This window comes from Rana temporaria, unplaced genomic scaffold (genome assembly GCF_905171775.1).
Source record: "Rana temporaria unplaced genomic scaffold, aRanTem1.1, whole genome shotgun sequence".
Lineage (NCBI taxonomy): Eukaryota > Metazoa > Chordata > Amphibia > Anura > Ranidae > Rana > Rana temporaria.
In genome coordinates this window covers 52,573-75,765 of record NW_024404573.1, presented here as the reverse complement: position 1 = coordinate 75,765, position 23,193 = coordinate 52,573, and the positions used below count along the sequence as shown (strand labels likewise).

The following is a 23,193-nucleotide window of genomic DNA, read 5'->3' as shown; positions in this document are numbered from 1 at the left end:
TGCTGCTGCTTGTCCCGTGACCACCCGTGTTGCTGGAATCAACCTGCTTGCTGCTGAGAACCGGGTAAGACTACCTTCCCCGACATGTACTGTAGATCCGGCACAATATCACAGTCTAAAATGGGAATGTGACAAGTTGGCCAGTGAGAAATCAGAGATGCAACGACACTATGTCACGTATTATGAGATGTCCCGTGGCTTGAACATTGAAATGCACAAACAGGCGGAAATTGTCAAAAGATTAAATGGGATTTGCATCCAGGTGGTGCCGTATCTGTCCCAAGAGCATCAGCAACAGGTTTTGGGAGCCATTGAGAGAGCAAAGCAAGTGACTGTTCCAGAACTGAATTCTATTATTCACCATCACCATCAGCTACCGACCTGGTAAGCCAATGGGAAGGCCAACGGACTGTCCAGGCAAACGGAACTTTTACCCTAACAGCAGACCGGACATCCCCAAGTTGATCCGAAAAGGATCAATCTGGGTCTGCCGGAGTGTTCCACAAAAGGGGAGTAGTGTAATGGAACTATGCATGCTGCCGGGACATCGATAATCTTCATGCAGGGAGGACTACAAGGAACTGCATGGCTTGTCACAATTGGATGTACCACATTGTATTCTGAGCTCAAAGGGTTAATTGGACAAGGATCTCTTTCACTGCTGAATGCTAATGTTCCCTTTGCATAGCTAATGAACTCTCTCTTGTGTAGGTAACAGCCCCCTGTGAGGTGTATGCTGATGGGGATTATGTGTGAGTGATAATTGTTTTAAAGGTTAATTGAATTCTATTGTCTGATCAAGCTAAGTTTAGGAGCCAAAGCGGCTAGCGACTGATTGGCTCAAGGGAATGTCATTATTTCAAAGTATGTGTATTGAAGCCCCCCTGGGTGAGGGGGGGGAGTGTCATTTGTTTCTGTACAGTTTGTAACCAGATATAAGGAGGAAAAATGTGGCATTAAAAGTCAGTCTGCTTGACCCTTCAAATGTAGCCTCGTCTCATTCATGAAAGGGCGTTCGATGGGATATACCGGCGGTACCTGCATATCATAACTTGCCAGGGAAAAGGACGTCTCCAACGGCCGATACCCCTCACTACCAGTGGGTAGCCGTTACACCTCCTCTTACCACGTACACGGCTAGGGTCCTCCTCTGACCACGTACATGGCTAGGGTCCTCCTCTGACCACATACATGGCTAGGGTCCTCCTCTGACCACGTACATGGCTAGGGTCCTCCTCTGACCACGTACATGGCTAGGGTCCTCCTCTGACCACATACACAGCTAGAGTCCTCCTCTGACCACGTACATGGCTAGGGTCCTCCTCTGACCACATACACAGCTAGAGTCCTCCTCTGACCACGTACATGGCTAGGGTCCTCCTCTGACCACATACATGGCTAGGGTCCTCCTCTGACCACATACATGGCTAGGGTCCTCCTCTGACCACGTACACAGCTAGAGTCCTCCTCTGACCACATACACAGCTAGAGTCCTCCTCTGACCACATACATGGTTAGGGTCCTCCTCTGACCACATACATGGTTAGGGTCCTCCTCTGACCACATACACGGTTAGGGTCCTCTTCCGACCACATAAACAGCTAGGGCCCTCAAAAATGTGTTTCAGTTTTCTAACTGAGCTAGTCTCGTCTGGTCTTGGTTGCAGTATGTGGCTGTAATATCTGATATCTATGTTCAGACTGGAGGAAGCCGCATACTAAGGAAACACTCAAGCAGAGTGTAGGAAACGGTGGTTGGTGATGGGGGAAGGTTTGGATGGAAGGGAACAGCACAGTGTGGTTGGTGATGGGGGAAGGGTTGGATGGAAGGGACCAGCACAGTGTGGTTGGTGATGATCTCTTCTTGTATATCAGAGTACAGCCAGCATTCTGGATGAACGGCAGGAACTTCACATCTGGCAGGCCGGATTCTTTACCTTTGTTCACTTTCCCCGGGAGGACATCACTATCCTGTGGGACCAGCGGACGACCGTCCATGTGCAAGCGGGACCTCGGTGGCAGGTAAAGTTGGTGGCTCTAAAAGTAGACCTGATCTTCTCTCCCCCACCCTGATTTTCTCCTCATTTCCCCTCAGTCACCCCCCCTCCCTCTGATCTCATCTCCCCCCTCACTCTGATGTCATCTCCCCCCCCCCTCACTCTGATCTCACCCCCCCCCTCACTCTGATCTCATCTCCCCCCCTCACTCTGATCTCATCTCCCCCCCTCACTCTGATCTCATCTCCCCCCCCCTCACTCTGATCTCATCTCCCCCCCTCACTCTGATCTCATCTCCCCCCCCCTCCCTCTGATCTCATCTCCCCCCCTCACTCTGATGTCATCTCCCCCCCCTCACTCTGATGTCATCTCCCCCCCTCACTCTGATCTCATCTCCCCCCCTCACTCTGATCTCATCTCCCCCCCCTCACTCTGATCTTATCTCCCCCCCTCCCTCTGATCTCATCTCCCCCCCCTCACTCTGATCTCATCTCCCCCCCTCACTCTGATCTCATCTCCCCCCCCCCTCCCTCTGATCTCATCTCCCCCCCTCACTCTGATCTCATCTCCCCCCTCACTCTGATGTCATCTCCCCCCCTCACTCTGATCTCATCTCCCCCCCCTCACTCTGATCTCATCCCCCCCCCCCTCCCTCTGATCTCATCTCCCCCCCTCACTCTGATGTCATCTCCCCCCCCCTCCATCTGATCTCATCCCCCCCCCCCCCTCACCATGCTTTTTTTCTGGCATTTCAGGGATTACTGGCCGGACTTTGTGGAAACTTTGACCTAAAAACAGTGAATGAGATGAGATCTCCGGACAGCTATGAGCTGAGCAACCCTCAGGAATTCGGGAATAGCTGGGCGGCCACCGAGGTAAATGGTCACCAGAGTTCCACCGGATACAATGTTATAGTCTATAGGTAGAGTGTACACGGTCTCTGCGGGTGGCGGTCTCTGGGGAGGTCTCTGTCGGTCTTCATCGGTGGAGGTCTCTGTCGGTCTTTATTGGTGGTGGTCTCTGTGGGTGGAGGTCTCTGTCGGTCTTTATCGGTGGAGGTCTCTGTGGGTGGCGGTCTCTGTCGGTCTTTATTGGTGGTGGTCTCTGTGGGTGGAGGTCTCTGTCGGTCTTTATTGGTGGTGGTCTTTGTGGGTGGAGGTCTCTGTCGGTCTTTATTGGTGGTGGTCTCTGTCGGTCTTTATTGGTGGTGGTCTCTGTGGGTGGAGGTCTCTGTCGGTCTTTATCGGTGGAGGTCTCTGTGGGTGGCGGTCTCTGTCGGTCTTTATTGGTGGTGGTCTCTGTGGGTGGAAGTCTCTGTCGGTCTTTATTGGTGGTGGTCTCTGTGGGTGGAGGTCTCTGTCGGTCTTTATTGGTGGTGGTCTTTGTGGGTGGAGGTCTCAGTCGGTCTTTATCGGTGGTGGTCTCTGCGGGTGGCGGTCTCTGGGGAGGTATTCTGTCAGTCTTTATCGGTGGAGGTCTCTGTCGGTCTTTATCGGTGGTGGTCTCTGTGGGTGGAGGTCTCTGTCGGTCTTTATCGGTGGAGGTCTTTGGAGAGGTCTCTGTCGGTCTTTATCGGTGGTGGTCTCTGCGGATGGCAGTCTCTGTCGGTCTTTATCGGTGGTGGTCTCTGCGGATGGCAGTCTCTGTCGGTCTTTATCGGTGGAGGTCTCTGCAGGTGGCGGTCTTTGTCGGTGGCAGTCTCTGTTGGTCTCTGTCAGTGGCGGTCTCTATGGGTGGCGGTCTCTGTCGGTCTTTATCGGTGGAGGTCTCTGCAGGTGGCGGTCTCTGGGGAGGTGTTCTGTCAGTCTTTATCGGTGGAGGTCTCTGCGGATGGCGGTCTACATAGTTAGTTAGTCAGGTTGAAAAAAGACACAAGTCCATCCAGTTCAACCACAAAAACAAACTAAAAACAAAAACAAAAACAAAAACAAAATAAAAAACACAATACAATCCCAAACACCCAACTCCATACCCACAGTTGATCCAGAGGAAGGCAAAAAACCCCAGCAGAGCACGATCCAATTTGCTCCAGCAGGGGAAAAAATTCCCTCCTGATCCCCCGAGAGGCAATCGGATTTTCCCTGGATCAACTTTACCTACAAATCTTAGTACTCAGTTATTTTATGTACATTTAGGAAATAATCCAGGCCTTTCTTAAAGCAATCTACTGAGCTGGCCAGAACCACCTCTGGAGGGAGTCTGTTCCACATTTTCACACCTCTTACTGTGAAAAAACCTTTCAGTATTTGGAGGTGAAATCTCTTTTCCTCTAGACGTAAAGAGCGCCCCCTTGTCCTCAGTGTTGACCGTAAAGTGAATAACTCAACACCAAGTACACTGTATGGACCTCTTATATATTTGTACATGTTGATCATATCCCCCCCTAATTCTCCTCTTCTCATGAGTGAATAGATTTAGTTCTTCTAATCTTTCCTCATAGCTGAACTCCTCCATGCCTCTTATCAGTTTGGTTGCTCTTCTCTGCACTTTCTCCAGTTCTCCAATATCCTTTTTGAGAACTGGTGCCCAAAACTGAACATCATATTCCAGATGAGGTCTTACTAATGATTTGTACAGGGGGGAGGGGGGGCAAAATTATATCTCTGTCTCTGGAGTCCATACCTCTCTATACAAGAAAGGACTTTCCTCGCTTTGGAGACCGCAGCTTGGCATTGCATGCCATTATTGAGCTTATGATCAACTAAAACCCCCAGATCCTTCTCCACTACAGATCCCCCCAGTTGTACTCCCCCTAGTATGTATGATGCATGCATATTCTTAGTCCCTAAGTGCATAACTTTACATTTATCAACATTAACCACTCAGTCGCCCAATCAGACAGAGCTGTGAAGGATATGTCAGTGTAAATCTCCCTGCTGGGTTAAATTGTGGGATTCATGTATTACAAGCTATTGACATGTTAATGACCCTTCCTCAGCCAGCTCCCTAGTTCAAATGGTAATTGATTTATTGTGTGTGGGAAGGAGACCGGCCTTACTGTTTACAATGATTAGATAAGCGGCCCTTGTTAATTATTCTGATTGCTTCATTGTGGTCAGGCTGTTACAACTAGTATTTAACTCCACTGATGTCTTTATCTAAAGAAACGTGTCTGCATGGTCGGCTCCGACTTGTCTCCTATAATCTGTATGGGAAACCCCACTGTGTGAGGGGGGCGTTCCTAACAGGCTGTAACCACATATAAGCTGAGTTTTTGTGTCAATAAATCAGTCTTGTTCTAGCAGTAAGCTTGGCATGTGTGGCTTTCTGGGCGATTCCAGGGATATCCCTCCACGTGGAATATTGGGGTGATTTTCGTTATGGGAAGAAGGGAACGTTGACGGGGATATCATACCGATACCGTCACAAATTGGTTGGCAGCAGCGGGATCTTCCCTTCTACTCTCCTTTACACCCGGATTCCAAGCAGACACTGGAAGAACTACTGGAAGTTCGTGGAAGGATTGCTAGCAACAAAACCAAGCGGGTCATCATAGCAGAATCAATGGAGCTAGACCAGGAGGACGGGATTGCAGCAACGCCAGCAGTACAAGAGATGGAGACACCAGGGATTCAGGAGGAGGAATCGCCAGCCAACAAGCTAATGAGAGAGAATCTAGCGTGGTTCGGCCCGAACCCAACGGCAGATGTGGTGCTGAGAGTGATGGACCTGTTAGCGAAGGAGGCTAAACAAATAAGAGACGCAGAGCTACAGAAGGATAAACAAATAAGGGATGCAGAACTACAGAAGGCTAAAGAAATAAGAGACGCAGAGCTACAGAAGGATAAACAAATAAGGGACGCAGAGCTACAGTTAAAACTGGCAGCAGTCCAACAAGCAGCCGCACCTTCTCCAAACAGTGAGTACAGCACAGCAGACGCAAGGAAGATTCCGTTTAGCGCTTTTAAAGCTTTTGATGAAAAGGACTGTGAGATTGATAACTTCCTGGCGGATTTTGAGCGACAATGTAACCTACACCGAATAGCTAGAAGAGAGTGGGTCGCAATATTGTCAGGCAAACTGTCAGGCAAAGCTTCTGATGCTTTCCGGACCGTGCCAGATGAGGATATCCATAGCTACGCCCGGGTTAAAGAAGTGCTCCTGGCTCGTTATGCAGTAACCCCAGAGTCCCACCGACAGAAGTTCAGGGACTCACGCAAAACCACGAAAGACTCTTACGCGGAATGGGCATGCCAGTTGTCCCGGTCGGCCTCTAACTGGGTTAACAGCAGCCAGGCCACCACCGCAGAGGACATTTTGCAACTAATGCTCCTGGAGCAATTTTACAATCACATCCAGACGGACGTCAAAGATTGGGTGAGAGATCGCAGGCCCATGACTCTACCAGAGGCCGCTAAGTTGGCAGATGAATATGCAGATACTCGCAAGACGAACCAGATCACACCACAGGAACAACCTCCACCACAAACGGTGCCCTCACACCCACCAGCCGCTAGATACCAACCTCCTAACAGACCGGTGACATCTAGCCCTCGCTATCCACGCCAGGAGGGCAACGAACAACGCTGCTTCCGGTGCAAACAGCTGGGTCACTTCAAGCAGAATTGCCCCATGAATGACAACACCAGGTCAAATTGGTCTCAACCTGGGTACCGCCCACCAGCAGCAGCCCATTGTGTAGACTCGGCTTGGGATCCCCAGGAGCGGGGTCGGGAAGAACCATTGGGCACCCCTTACGAAGCCCTCATGGTACAATCTGCTATTACGGACAACAGGGAACACCATTGTCAGCTGGTCATGGGCGACAGCCATGAGACGGAGGGGCCCTGGAGGGAGCTGGGCAGAAAGAGGCACCGCCGGCCACCCTTCAAGAAGAAGAGGTCCTGGAAGCCGTATAACAAGCTGACCTTGGAGGAGAAGAAGCGACTGGAGGAGAGGGAGTCTCAGCGGGCGTCACAGATGCGGGCCGAGATGTTCGCCAAGGGCCCGCCGGTGGCCCCTTACACCACCACCCAGTTCCTGATGATGAAGGACCACGTGGAGAGCCTGCAGGACATGAGCAAGCAGGAGCTGATCCGTGAGTACATAGAGCTGGAGGAGTGCATAAGCCGCATGGAGGAGGAGAACAACCACCTGAGGTCACAGCAGGCTGACCCCCCCAGGCTCCATGAACTGGAGATGGAGCTGGAGAAGCTCCAAGAGGAGAACCGGCGGCTGCGGAGGGAGCAGGGGGTGGCTGACCTTATGGGGCTCTGAGTCCCCTTCCCCCCCCCCCCCGGACTCTGAGCACCAGTGCTACAGCATTTCAACAAATATAACTTTTTCTTTTTATGAATCTCCTGTGATTGTCACTTCAGAGCCATAACCTGCCCCCTCCCATAGCGGGACACCTAGACGGCGGCGCACAGACCCATTCGCTGTCTTCACACTGACTTCTGGTGACTTTGCAGATCGCACAAAGACTTGGGGACTGACCGGCGTGTGATCTGACGACCCGGTGGCATACCTGAGTCGGAAGCAGTTACCAATGGAGGTCAGTCACGCCAAACGGAGTTAACCTCGGACTAAAAGCTCTAAACCCGTCAACCCTACTGGACCAGGAAAGGTCCAACCGGATTTGCCGGAGCAGGGAGCAAAAGGGGGGCCATTGTGAAGGATATGTCAGTGTAAATCTCCCTGCTGGGTTAAATTGTGGGATTCATGTATTACAAGCTATTGACATGTTAATGACCCTTCCTCAGCCAGCTCCCTAGTTCAAATGGTAATTGATTTATTGTGTGTGGGAAGGAGACCGGCCTTACTGTTTACAATAATTAGATAAGTGGCTCATGTTAATTATTCTGATTGCTTCATTGTGGTCAGGCTGTTACACCTAGTAATTAACTCCGCTGATGTCTTTATCTAAAGAAACGTGTCTGCAGGGTCGGCTCCGACTTGTCTCCTATAATCTGTATGGGAAACCCCACTGTGTGAGGGGGGCGTTCCTAACAGGCTGTAACCACATATAAGCTGAGTTTTTGTGTCAATAAAGTGTCTTGTTCTAGCAGTAAGCTTGTCTCATGTGTGGCTTTCTGGGCGATTCCAGGGATATCCCTCCTCGTGGAATATTGGGGTGATTTTCGTTATGGGAAGAAGGGAACGTTGACGGGGATATCATACCGATACCGTCACAAGAGCATTGAGGTCGGCTTGTAAATTGGCGACATCCTGCAAGGACGTTATTCCACTGCATAGCTTGGTGTCATCTGCAAAGACAGAAATGTTACTTTTGATCTCAGACCCAATATCATTTATAAATATATTGAAAAGTAAGGGTCCCAGCACTGAACCTTGGGGTACACCACTGATAACCTTGGACCATTCAGAGTAAGAATCATTAACCACGACTCTCTGAATTCTGTCTTTCAGCCAGTTTTCTATCCATTTACAAACTGATATATCCAATCCTGTAGACCTTACCTGACCTTCTCTGTCGGTCTTTATCGGTGGAGGTCTCTGTGGGTCTTTATCGGTGGTGATCTTTGTGGGTGGCGGTCTCTGTCGGTGGCAGTCTCTGTTGGTCTCTTTGGGAGGCAGTCTCTGTCAGTGGCGGTCTCTATGGGTGGCGGTCTCTGTCGGTCTTTATCGGTGGAGGTCTCTGCAGGTGGCGGTCTCTGGGGAGGTGTTCTGTCAGTCTTTATCGGTGGAGGTCTCTGCGGATGGCGGTCTCTGTCGGTCTTTATCGGTGGAGGTCTCTGTGGGTCTTTATCGGTGGTGATCTTTGTGGGTGGCGGTCTCTGTCGGTGGCAGTCTCTGTTGGTCTCTGTGGGAGGCAGTCTCTGTCAGTGGCGGTCTCTATGGGTGGCGGTCTCTGTTGGTCTTTGTCGGTGGCCGTCTCTGTTGGTCTCTGTCAGTGGCGGTCTCTGTCAGTGGCGGTCTCTATGGGTGGCGGTCTCTGGGGAGGTGTTCTGTCTGTCTTTATCGGTGGAGGTCTCTGTGGGAGGCGGTCTCTATGGGTGGCGGTCTCTGTCAGTGGCGGTCTCTATGGGTGGCGGTCTCTGCGGGTGGCGGTCTCTGCGGGTGGCGGTCTCTGTCAGTGATGGTCTCTGTTGGTCTTTGTCAGTGGCGGTCTCTATGGGTGGCGGTCTCTGTCGGTGGCAGTCTCTGTCGGTCTCTGTCAGTGGTGGTCTCTATGGGTGGCGGTCTCTGCGGGTGGCGGTCTCTGTCAGTGATGGTCTCTGTTGGTCTTTGTCAGTGGCGGTCTCTATGGGTGGCGGTCTCTGTCGGTGGCAGTCTCTGTCGGTCTCTGTCAGTGGTGGTCTCTATGGGTGGCGGTCTCTGTTGGTCTTTGTGGGTGGCGGTCTATGTTGGTCTCTGTCAGTGGGGGTCTCTACGGGTGGCGGTCTCTGTCGGTGGCAGTCTCTGTCGGTCTCTGTCAGTGGTGGTCTCTATGGGTGGCGGTCTCTGTCGGTCTCTGTCAGTGGTGGTCTCTATGGGTGGCGGTCTCTGTTGGTCTTTGTGGGTGGCGGTCTCTGTTGGTCTCTGTCAGTGGGGGTCTCTATGGGTGGCGGTCTCTGTCGGTGGCAGTCTCTGTCGGTCTCTGTCAGTGGTGGTCTCTATGGGTGGCGGTCTCTGTCGGTCTCTGTCAGTGGTGGTCTCTATGGGTGGCGGTCTCTGTTGGTCTTTGTGGGTGGCGGTCTCTGTTGGTCTCTGTCAGTGGGGGTCTCTATGGGTGGCGGTCTCTGTCGGTGGCAGTCTCTGTCGGTCTCTGTCAGTGGTGGTCTCTATGGGTGGCGGTCTCTGTCGGTCTCTGTCAGTGGTGGTCTCTATGGGTGGCGGTCTCTGTTGGTCTTTGTGGGTGGCGGTCTCTGTTGGTCTCTGTCAGTGGCGGTCTCTATGGGTGGCGGTCTCTGTCGGTGGCAGTCTCTGTCGGTCTCTGTCAGTGGTGGTCTTTATGGGTGGCGGTCTCTGTTGGTCTTTGTGGGTGGCGGTCTCTGTTGGTCTCTGTCAGTGGCGGTCTCTGTGAGTGGCGGTCTCTATGGGTGGCGGTCTCTCTCGGCTCTCATTTACTCATGCCTATTTCCTGCCTCCAGTGTGCAGACAGCCCGGACACCCGGAACCCTTGCACTCTCAACCCTCTCCGGGAGCCGTTCGCCAAGAAGGAGTGCGCCATATTATTGAGTGAAGTGTTTGAAGCCTGCCACCCAGTGGTGAGTTCCGGTACTGCATGCAGTACTTACTGATAGCTTTATAGGGTTCGGTTACTAGGATCTGGGGAACACAATCCCTTCACATGTTGGAGGAGCTGCTATTGACCTGGGGGCCCCAACTTTCACTCACACCCCCCCTTATTTCAGCCTTCTCATATGTACCCTTGTGGGGGCGACACTGTCTATTTCTGAAGACCTTGTACAGAGGAGCTGAAAGCTTCATGCCTGTGATTGGTTGGATCGGACGGCCTTTTCCGGTTGGCTCGGGTGTGTCAGGGGTGACCTTGGGGTCCTCTGCTATACGCGTTCACAATCGATCCCTTCATCAGGAGATAAGAGGGCGGGCCGTTGGGTGGTGAGCCTCCTCGGAGGGGCGTGGCCTATGCTGATGACGTGTCTGTTTTCATCTCTGGGACAGAGGAGTTGGAGGAGGGGTCTCGGTGATGGAGCGGTAGAGAGGGGGGTCTCGCTGATGGAGCGGTAGAGAGGGGGGTCTCGCTGATGGAGCGGTAGAGAGGGGGTCTCTGGGGACAGAGGAGGTGGAGGAGGGGGTCTCGGTGATGGAGCGGTAGAGAGGGGGTCTCGGTGATGGAGCGGTAGAGAGGGGGTCTCGGTGATGGAGCAGTAGAGAGGTGGTCTCGTGGGACAGAGGAGGTGGAGGAGGGGGTCTCGGTGATGGAGCGGTAGAGAGGGGGTCTCGGTGATGGAGCGGTAGAGAGGGGGTCTCGTGGGACAGAGGAGGTGGAGGAGGGGGTCTCGGTGATGGAGCGGTAGAGAGGGGGTCTCGGTGATGGAGCGGTAGAGAGGGGGTCTCGTGGGACAGAGGAGGTGGAGGAGGGGGTCTCGGCGATGGAGCGGTAGAGAGGGGGTCTCGGTGATGGAGCAGTAGAGAGGGGGTCTCGGTGATGGAGCAGTAGAGAGGGGGTCTCGGTGATGGAGCGGTAGAGAGGGGGTCTCGGTGATGGAGCGGTAGAGAGGGGGTCTCGGTGATGGAGCGGTAGAGAGGGGGGCTCGGTGATGGAGCGGTAGAGAGGGGGTCTCGGTGATGGAGCGGTAGAGAGGGGGTCTCGGTGATGGAGCGGTAGAGAGGGGGTCTCGGTGATGGAGCGGTAGAGAGGGGGTCTCGGTGATGGAGCGGTAGAGAGGGGGTCTCGGTGATGGAGCGGAAGAGAGGGGGTCTCGTGGGACAGAGGAGGTGGAGGAGGGGGTCTCGGCGATGGAGCGGTAGAGAGGGGGTCTCGGTGATGGAGCGGTAGAGAGGGGGTCTCGGTGATGGAGCGGTAGAGAGGGGGTCTCGTGGGACAGAGGAGGTGGAGGAGGGGGTCTCTGGGATGGAGCGGTAGAGAGGGGGTCTCGGTGATGGAGCGGTAGAGAGGGGGTCTCGATGATGGAGCGGTAGAGAGGGGGGTCTCGCTGATGGAGCGGTAGAGAGGGGGTCTCGGTGATGGAGCGGTAGAGAGGGGGTCTCGGTGATGGAGCGGTAGAGAGGGGGGCTCGTGGGACAGAGGAGGTGGAGGAGGGGGTCTCGGTGATGGAGCGGTAGAGAGGGGGTCTCGGTGATGGAGCGGTAGAGAGGGGGTCTCGGTGATGGAGCGGTAGAGAGGGGGTCTCGGTGATGGAGCGGTAGAGAGGGGGTCTCGGTGATGGAGCGGTAGAGAGGGGGTCTCGGTGATGGAGCGGTAGAGAGGGGGTCTCGGTGATGGAGCGGTAGAGAGGGGGGCTCGTGGGACAGAGGAGGTGGAGGAGGGGGTCTCGGTGATGGAGCAGTAGAGAGGGGGTCTCGGTGATGGAGCGGTAGAGAGGGGGTCTCGGTGATGGAGCGGTAGAGAGGGGGTCTCGGTGATGGAGCGGTAGAGAGGGGGTCTCGGTGATGGAGCGGTAGAGAGGGGGTCTCGGTGATGGAGCGGTAGAGAGGGGGTCTCGGTGATGGAGCGGTAGAGAGGGGGGCTCGTGGGACAGAGGAGGTGGAGGAGGGGGTCTCGGTGATGGAGCGGTAGAGAGGGGGGCTCGTGGGACAGAGGAGGTGGAGGAGGGGGTCTCGGTGATGGAGCGGTAGAGAGGGGGTCTCGGTGATGGAGCGGTAGAGAGGGGGGCTCGTGGGACAGGGGAGGTGGAGGAGGGGGTCTCGGTGATGGAGCGGTAGAGAGGGGGGCTCGTGGGACAGAGGAGGTGGAGGAGGGGGTCTCGGTGATGGAGCGGTAGAGAGGGGGGCTCGTGGGACAGAGGAGGTGGAGGAGGGGGTCTCGGTGATGGAGCGGTAGAGAGGGGGTCTCGGTGATGGAGCGGTAGAGAGGGGGGCTCGTGGGACAGAGGAGGTGGAGGAGGGGGTCTCGGTGATGGAGCGGTAGAGAGGGGGTCTCGGTGATGGAGCGGTAGAGAGGGGGTCTCGTGGGACAGAGGAGGTGGAGGAGGGGGTCTCGTGGGACAGAGGAGGTAGAGAGGGGGTCTCGGTGATGGAGCGGTAGAGAGGGGGTCTCGGTGATGGAGCGGTAGAGAGGGGGTCTCGGTGATGGAGCAGTAGAGAGGGGGTCTCGGTGATGGAGCGGTAGAGAGGGGGGCTCGTGGGACAGAGGAGGTGGAGGAGGGGGTCTCGGTGATGGAGCGGTAGAGAGGGGGTCTCGGTGATGGAGCGGTAGAGAGGGGGGCTCGTGGGACAGGGGAGGTGGAGGAGGGGGTCTCGGTGATGGAGCGGTATGCTGAGGCAATGCCAATGCCCCCGGGATAGGCCCCATCTCCAGCCTAGCAGCCCGGGCAATACAACACACCCAGGCAGCCGTCCAGGTGGCACAGAACCCCGATCATCTGACTCCACCCAAATATATAGGTTCTCCCAGCAGGCCAAGGGATCCAAGAAAACCCCTCCCATTGGCTGAGACACCCCACATACCCATCACCTGACCTCGCATTGCCCTTCTCATACCCAATCCCACCAAGTTCCCGGCCTCCTAGTGGTAGAAGAGAAAAGTACAACAATTACAGACTTAGAATGAAATGGATGATCCCTAACAATGGACAGGGCTACACCCGGCAGCTACAATGATGACATATCTCTCGCTTTGTATATTTAGTTCTGTTTGTTTTTATGTTACTTTTATATCATTTATTTATTCAGTATTTATGTAAATATGTTTTTATTATGTTCTATGATTGTTAGGATTCTTAATAAACATTTTACACTGTCTGAGCGGGGGCAGGGTCTTAATAATAATGATGTCATAGCCCAGAGCTATTTAGCTCCGCCTCCGTCATACACATGACTTATCTGTCACCAACGTGCTCCCGTCTCGCACTCCAGGTGGACGTCACTTGGTTTTACTCCAACTGTCTGTCCGATACGTGCGGCTGTAACCGCGGCGGCGACTGCGAGTGTTTCTGTACCAGCGTGTCAGCGTACGCCCACCAGTGCTGCCAGCAGGGAGTCAGCGTGGACTGGAGATCACCGCGGCTGTGCCGTGAGTATGCTCTGTGCCGTCTGTCTGTAGGGTCAGGGTATAACATCGCCATGTCCCCACCATATCTCCCCACCATGTATCCCCACCATGTATCCCCACCATGTCCCCACCATGTCCCCACCATGTATCCCTACCATGTCCCCACCATGTATCCCCACCATGTATCCCTACCATGTCCCCACCATGTATCCCTACCATGTATCCCCACCATGTATCCCCACCATGTCTCCCCACCATGTATCCCCACCATGTATCCCTACCATGTCCCCACCGTGTATCCCCACCATGTATCCCCACCGTGTATCCCTACCATGTATCCCCACCGTGTATCCCTACCATGTCCCCACCATGTATCCCCACCATATCTCCCCACCATGTATCCCCACCATGTATCCCCATCATGTATCCCTACCATGTCCCCACCGTGTATCCCCACCATGTATCCCCACCATGTATCCCCACCGTGTATCCCCACCATGTATCCCCACCATGTATCCCCACCATGTATCCCCACCATGTATCCCCATCATATCTCCCCACCATGTATCCCCACCATGTATCCCCACCATGTATCCCCACCATGTATCCCCACCATGTATCCCCACCATGTATCCCCACCATGTATCCCCACCATGTATCCCCACCATGTATCCCCACCATGTATCCCCACCATGTCCCCACCATGTATCCCCACCATGTATCCCTACCATGTCCCCACCATGTCCCCACCATGTATCCCCATCATGTGTCCCCACCATGTATCCCCACCATGTATCCCCACCATGTATCCCCACCATGTATCCCCACCATGTATCCCCACCATGTCCCCACCATGTATCCCCATCATATCTCCCCACCATGTATCCCCATCATATCTCCCCACCATGTATCCCCACCATGTATCCCCACCATGTATCCCCACCATGTATCCCCACCATGTATCCCCACCATGTATCCCTACCATGTATCCCCACCATGTATCCCTACCATGTATCCCCACCATGTATCCCCACCATGTATCCCTACCATGTATCCCCACCATGTGTCCCCACCATGTATCCCCACCATGTATCCCCACCATGTATCCCCACCATGTATCCCTACCATGTATCCCCACCATGTATCCCCACCATGTCTCCCCATCATATCTCCCCACCATGTATCCCCACCATGTGTCCCCACCATGTATCCCCACCATGTATCCCCACCATGTATCCCCACCATGTATCCCCACCATGTATCCCTACCATGTATCCCCACTATGTATCCCCACCATGTCCCCACCATGTATCCCCATCATGTATCCCCATCATATCTCCCCACCATGTATCCCCACCATGTATCCCCACCATGTATCCCCACCATGTATCCCCACCATGTCCCCACCATGTTCCCACCATGTATCCCCACCATGTCCCCACCATGTATCCCCACCATGTATCCCACCATGTCTCCCCACCATGTCTCCCCACCATGTATCCCCACCATGTCCCCACCGTGTATCCCTACCATGTATCCCCACCATGTATCCCCACCATGTATCCCCACCATGTATCCCCATCATATCTCCCCACCATGTATCCCTACCATGTATCCCCACCATGTATCCCCACCATGTATCCCCACCATGTATCCCCATCATATCTCCCCACCATGTATCCCCACCATGTATCCCCACCATATCTCCCCACCATGTATCCCCACCATGTATCCCCACCATGTCCCCACCATGTATCCCCATCATATCTCCCCACCATGTATCCCCACCATGTATCCCCACCATGTCCCCACCATGTATCCCCATCATATCTCCCCACCATGTCCCCACCATGTATCCCCATCATATCTCCCCATCATGTATCCCCACCATGTCCCCACCATGTCCCCACCGTGTATCCCCACCGTGTATCCCCACCATGTATCCCCATCATATCTCCCCACCATGTATCCCCACCATGTATCCCCACCATGTCCCCACCATGTATCCCCATCATATCTCCCCATCATGTATCCCCACCATGTCCCCACCGTGTATCCCCACCATGTATCCCCATCATGTATCCCTACCATGTATCCCCACCATGTATCCCCACCATGTCCCCACCATATCTCCCCACCATGTATCCCCACCATGTATCCCCATCATATCTCCCCACCATGTATCCCCACCATGTATCCCCACCATGTCCCCACCATGTATCCCCATCATGTATCCCCATCATATCTCCCCACCATGTATCCCCACCATGTATCCCCACCATGTCTCCCCACCATGTATCCCCACCATGTATCCCCACCATGTATCCCCACCATGTATCCCCATCATGTATCCCCACCATGTATCCCCACCATGTATCCCCACCATGTATCCCCACCATGTGTCCCCACCATGTGTCCCCATCATATCTCCCCACCATGTATCCCCACCATGTATCCCCACCATGTCTCCCCACCATGTATCCCCACCATGTATCCCCATCATGTATCCCTACCATGTATCCCCACCATGTATCCCCACCATGTATCCCCACCATGTATCCCCACCATGTCTCCCCACCATGTATCCCCACCATGTCCCCACCATGTATCCCCATCATGTATCCCTACCATGTATCCCCACCATGTATCCCCATCATGTATCCCTACCATGTATCCCTACCATGTATCCCCATCATGTATCCCCACCATGTATCCCCACCATGTATCCCTACCATGTATCCCCACCATGTATCCCCACCATGTATCCCTACCATGTATCCCCACCATGTGTCCCCATCATATCTCCCCACCATGTATCCCTACCATGTATCCCCACCATATATCCCCACCATGTATCCCCATCATGTGTCCCCACCATGTATCCCCACCATGTATCCCCACCATGTATCCCTACCATGTATCCCCATCATGTATCCCCATCATGTATCCCCACCATGTATCCCCACCATGTATCCCCACCATATCTCCCCACCATGTATCCCCACCATGTATCCCCACCATGTATCCCCACCATGTATCCCCACCATGTATCCCCACCATGTATCCCCATCATATCTCCCCACCATGTATCCCCACCATGTATCCCCATCATATCTCCCCACCATGTATCCCCACCATGTATCCCCACCATGTCCCCACCATGTATCCCCATCATATCTCCCCATCATGTATCCCCACCATGTATCCCCACCATGTCCCCACGTGTATCCCCACCATGTATCCCCACCATGTATCCCTACCATGTATCCCCACCATGTATCCCCACCATGTATCCCCACCATGTCCCCACCATATCTCCCCACCATGTATCCCCACCGTGTATCCCCACCATGTATCCCCACCATGTATCCCCATCATATCTCCCCACCATGTATCCCCACCATGTATCCCCACCATGTCTCCCCACCATGTATCCCCACCATGTCCCCACCATGTATCCCCATCATGTATCCCCACCATGTATCCCCACCATGTATCCCCACCATGTATCCCCACCATGTATCCCCACCATGTCCCCACCATATCCCTACCATGTATCCCCACCATGTATCCCCATCATGTATCCCTACCATGTATCCCCACCATGTATCCCCACCATATCTCCACCATGTATCCCCATCATGTATCCCTACCATGTATCCCCACCATGTATCCCCATCATGTATCCCTACCATGTATCCCTACCATGTATCCCCACCATGTATCCCCACCATGTATCCCCACCATGTCCCCACCATGTATCCCCATCATGTATCCCTACCATGTATCCCCACCATGTATCCCCACCATGTATCCCCACCATGTATCCCCACCATGTATCCCTACCATGTATCCCCATCATGTATCCCCATCATGTCCCCACCATGTATCCCCACCATGTATCCCTACCATGTATCCCCACCATGTATCCCCACCATGTATCCCCACCATGTATCCCCACCATGTATCCCTACCATGTATCCCCACCATGTATCCCCACCATGTATCCCTACCATGTATCCCCACCATGTATCCCCATCATGTATCCCCACCATGTATCCCCACCATGTATCCCCACCATGTATCCCCACCATGTATCCCCACCATGTATCCCTACCATGTATCCCTACCATGTATCCCCATCATGTATCCCCATCATGTATCCCCACCATGTATCCCCACCATGTATCCCCACCATGTATCCCCACCATGTATCCCCACCATGTATCCCCATCATGTATCCCCATCATATCTCCCCACCATGTATCCCTACCATGTATCCCCATCATGTATCCCCACCATGTATCCCCATCATGTATCCCCACCATGTATCCCCACCATGTATCCCTACCATGTATCCCCATCATGTATCCCCACCATGTATCCCCACCATGTATCCCTACCATGTATCCCCACCATGTATCCCCACCATGTATCCCCATCATGTATCCCCACCATATCTCCCCACCATGTATCCCCACCATGTATCCCCACCATGTATCCCCACCATGTATCCCCACCATGTATCCCTACCATGTATCCCCACCATGTATCCCCACCATGTATCCCTACCATGTATCCCCACCATGTATCCCCATCATGTATCCCCACCATGTATCCCCACCATGTATCCCCATCATGTATCCCCACCATGTATCCCCACCATGTATCCCTACCATGTATCCCCACCATGTATCCCCACCATATCTCCCCACCATGTATCCCCACCATGTATCCCCACCATATCTCCCCACCATGTATCCCTACCATGTATCCCCACCATGTATCCCCACCATGTATCCCCACCATGTATCCCCACCATGTATCCCCACCATGTATCCCTACCATGTATCCCCACCATGTATCCCCACCATGTATCCCCACCATGTATCCCCACCATGTATCCCCACCATGTATCCCCATCATATCTCCCCACCATGTATCCCCATCATGTATCCCCACCATGTATCCCCACCATGTCTCCCCACCATGTATCCCCACCATATATCCCCACCATGTATCCCTACCATGTATCCCCACCATGTATCCCTACCATGTATCCCCACCATGTATCCCCACCATGTATCCCCACCATGTATCCCCACCATGTATCCCTACCATGTATCCCCACCATGTATCCCCACCATGTATCCCTACCATGTATCCCCACCATGTATCCCCACCATGTATCCCTACCATGTATCCCCACCATATCTCCCCACCATGTATCCCCACCATGTATCCCTACCATGTATCCCTACCATGTATCCCCACCATATCTCCCCACCATGTATCCCCACCATGTATCCCCACCATATCTCCCCACCATGTATCCCCACCATGTATCCCCATCATATCTCCCCACCATGTATCCCTACCATGTATCCCCACCATGTATCCCCATCATATCTCCCCACCATGTATCCCTACCATGTATCCCCACCATGTATCCCCATCATGTATCCCCACCATGTATCCCTACCATGTATCCCCATCATGTATCCTCACCATATCTCCCCACCATGTATCCCCACCATGTATCCCTACCATGTATCCCCACCATGTATCCCCACCATGTATCCCCACCATGTATCCCCATCATGTATCCCCATCATGTATCCCCATCATGTCCCCACCATGTATCCCCACCATGTATCCCTACCATGTATCCCTACCATGTATCCCCACCATGTATCCCCACCATGTATCCCTACCATGTATCCCTACCATGTATCCCTACCATGTATCCCCACCATGTCTCCCCACCATGTATCCCCACCATGTATCCCCACCATGTATCCCCACCATGTATCCCCACCATGTATCCCCACCATGTATCCCCATCATGTATCCCTACCATGTATCCCCATCATGTATCCCCACCATGTATCCCCATCATGTATCCCCATCATGTATCCCCACCATGTATCCCCACCATGTATCCCCACCATGTATCCCTACCATGTATCCCCATCATGTATCCCCACCATGTATCCCCATCATGTATCCCCATCATGTATCCCCACCATGTATCCCCATCATGTATCCTCACCATATCTCCCCATCATGTATCCCCACCATGTATCCCCATCATGTATCCCCATCATGTATCCCCACCATGTATCCCCATCATGTATCCCCATCATGTATCCCCACCATGTATCCCCACCATGTATCCCTACCATGTATCCCCACCATGTATCCCCATCATGTATCCCCACCATGTATCCCTACCATGTATCCCCATCATGTATCCCCACCATGTATCCCTACCATGTATCCCCACCATGTATCCCTACCATGTATCCCCACCATGTATCCCCATCATGTATCCCCACCATATCTCCCCACCATGTATCCCCACCATGTATCCCCATCATGTATCCTCACCATGTATCCCCATCATGTATCCCCACCATGTATCCCCACCATGTATCCCTACCATGTATCCCCACCATGTATCCCCACCATGTATCCCCACCATGTATCCCCACCATGTATCCCCACCATGTATCCCCATCATGTATCCCCACCATGTATCCCCACCATGTCCCCACCATGTATCCCCACCATGTATCCCCACCATGTATCCCCATCATGTCCCCACCATGTATCCCCACCATGTATCCCTACCATGTATCCCTACCATGTATCCCCACCATGTATCCCCACCATGTATCCCTACCATGTATCCCTACCATGTATCCCTACCATGTATCCCCACCATGTCTCCCCACCATGTATCCCCACCATGTATCCCCACCATGTATCCCCACCATGTATCCCCACCATGTATCCCCACCATGTATCCCCACCATGTATCCCCATCATGTATCCCCACCATGTATCCCTACCATGTATCCCTACCATGTATCCCCACCATGTATCCCCACCATGTATCCCTACCATGTATCCCTACCATGTATCCCTACCATGTATCCCCACCATGTCTCCCCACCATGTATCCCCACCATGTATCCCCACCATGTATCCCCACCATGTATCCCCACCATGTATCCCCACCATGTATCCCTACCATGTATCCCCACCATGTCTCCCCACCATGTATCCCCACCATGTATCCCCACCATGTATCCCCATCATATCTCCCCACCATGTATCCCCACCATGTATCCCCACCATGTATCCCTACCATGTATCCCCACCATGTATCCCCACCATGTATCCCCACCATGTATCCCCACCATGTATCCCCACCATGTATCCCCACCATGTATCCCCACCATATCTCCCCACCATGTATCCCTACCATGTATCCCCACCATGTATCCCTACCATGTATCCCCACCATGTATCCCCACCATGTATCCCCACCATGTATCCCCACCATGTATCCCCACCATGTATCCCCACCATGTATCCCCACCATGTATCCCCACCATGTATCCCTACCATGTATCCCCACCATATCTCCCCACCATGTCTCCCCATCATGTATCCCCACCATGTATCCCCACCATGTATCCCCATCATGTATCCCCACCATGTATCCCTACCATGTATCCCCATCATGTATCCCCACCATGTATCCCCACCATGTATCCCTACCATGTATCCCTACCATGTATCCCCACCATGTATCCCCACCATGTATCCCTACCATGTATCCCCACCATGTATCCCCACCATGTATCCCTACCATGTATCCCCACCATGTATCCCCACCATGTATCCCTACCATGTATCCCCACCATGTATCCCCACCATGTATCCCCACCATGTATCCCCACCATGTATCCCTACCATATCTCCCCATCATGTATCCCTACCATGTATCCCCACCATGTATCCCTACCATGTATCCCCACCATGTATCCCCACCATGTATCCCCACCATGTATCCCTACCATGTATCCCCACCATGTATCCCCACCATGTATTCCCACCATGTATCCCTACCATGTATCCCCACCATGTATCCCCACCATGTATCCCTACCATGTATCCCCATCATGTATCCCCACCATGTATCCCCACCATGTATCCCCACCATGTATCCCCACCATGTATCCCCATCATGTATCCCCACCATGTATCCCTACCATGTATCCCCATCATGTATCCCCACCATGTATCCCTACCATGTATCCCTACCATGTATCCCCACCATGTATCCCCACCATGTATCCCTACCATGTATCCCCACCATGTATCCCCACCATGTATCCCCACCATGTATCCCCATCATATATCCCCACCATGTCTCCCCACCATGTATCCCCACCATATCTCCCCACCATGTATCCCCACCATGTATCCCCACCATGTATCCCCACCATGTATCCCCACCATGTATCCCCATCATATATCCCCACCATGTCTCCCCACCATGTATCCCCACCATATCTCCCCACCATGTATCCCCACCATGTATCCCCACCATGTATCCCCACCATGTATCCCCACCATGTCTCCCCACCATGTATCCCCACCATGTATCCCCACCATGTCTCCCCACCATGTCTCCCCACCATGTATCCCCACCATGTATCCCCACCATGTATCCCCACCATGTATCCCCACCATGTATCCCCACCATGTCTCCCCACCATGTATCCCCATCATATCTCCCCACCATGTATCCCTACCATGTATCCCCACCATGTATCCCCACCATGTATCCCCATCATGTATCCCTACCATGTATCCCCACCATGTATCCCTACCATGTATCCCCACCATGTCTCCCCACCATGTATCCCCACCATGTATCCCCACCATGTATCCCCACCATGTATCCCCACCATGTATCCCCATCATGTATCCCTACCATGTATCCCCATCATGTATCCCCACCATGTATCCCCATCATGTATCCCCATCATGTATCCCCACCATGTATCCCCACCATGTATCCCCACCATGTATCCCCACCATGTATCCCCACCATGTATCCCCACCATGTCTCCCCACCATGTCTCCCCATCATGTATCCCTACCATGTATCCCCACCATGTATCCCCACCATGTATCCCCATCATGTATCCCCACCATGTATCCCTACCATGTATCCCCATCATGTATCCCCACCATGTATCCCCACCATGTATCCCTACCATGTATCCCCACCATGTATCCCCATCATATCTCCCCACCATGTATCCCTACCATGTATCCCCACCATGTCTCCCCACCATGTCTCCCCATCATGTATCCCCACCATGTATCCCCACCATGTATCCCCACCATGTATCCCCATCATGTATCCCCACCATGTCTCCCCACCATGTCTCCCCATCATGTATCCCCACCATGTATCCCCACCATGTATCCCCACCATGTATCCCCATCATGTATCCCCACCATGTATCCCTACCATGTATCCCCATCATGTATCCCCACCATGTATCCCTACCATGTATCCCCATCATGTATCCCCACCATGTATCCCCACCATGTATCCCTACCATGTATCCCCACCATGTATCCCCATCATATCTCCCCACCATGTATCCCCATCATATCTCCCCACCATGTATCCCCACCATGTATCCCCACCATGTATCCCCATCATGTATCCCCACCATGTATCCCCACCATGTATCCCCACCATGTATCCCCATCATGTATCCCTACCATGTATCCCCACCATGTA

At 53.3% G+C, this 23,193-nt stretch overlaps 1 protein-coding gene across 1 annotated transcript in view; it reads left to right on the top strand.

The window, feature by feature from the left end:
* Positions 1-1,874: 1,874 nt before the first annotated feature.
* LOC120922635 (mucin-2-like) overlaps positions 1,875-23,193 on the top strand; it is a gene marked incomplete at both ends in the record, with an annotated part of 73,842 nt that continues 52,523 nt past the window's right edge. Inside the window, 4 exons of the mRNA XM_040334723.1 lie at positions 1,875-2,021; positions 2,752-2,871; positions 10,030-10,146; positions 13,442-13,598. Of these exons, the coding sequence (XP_040190657.1) occupies positions 1,875-2,021; positions 2,752-2,871; positions 10,030-10,146; positions 13,442-13,598 (541 nt within the window). The remainder of the gene's footprint in view (positions 2,022-2,751; positions 2,872-10,029; positions 10,147-13,441; positions 13,599-23,193) is intronic.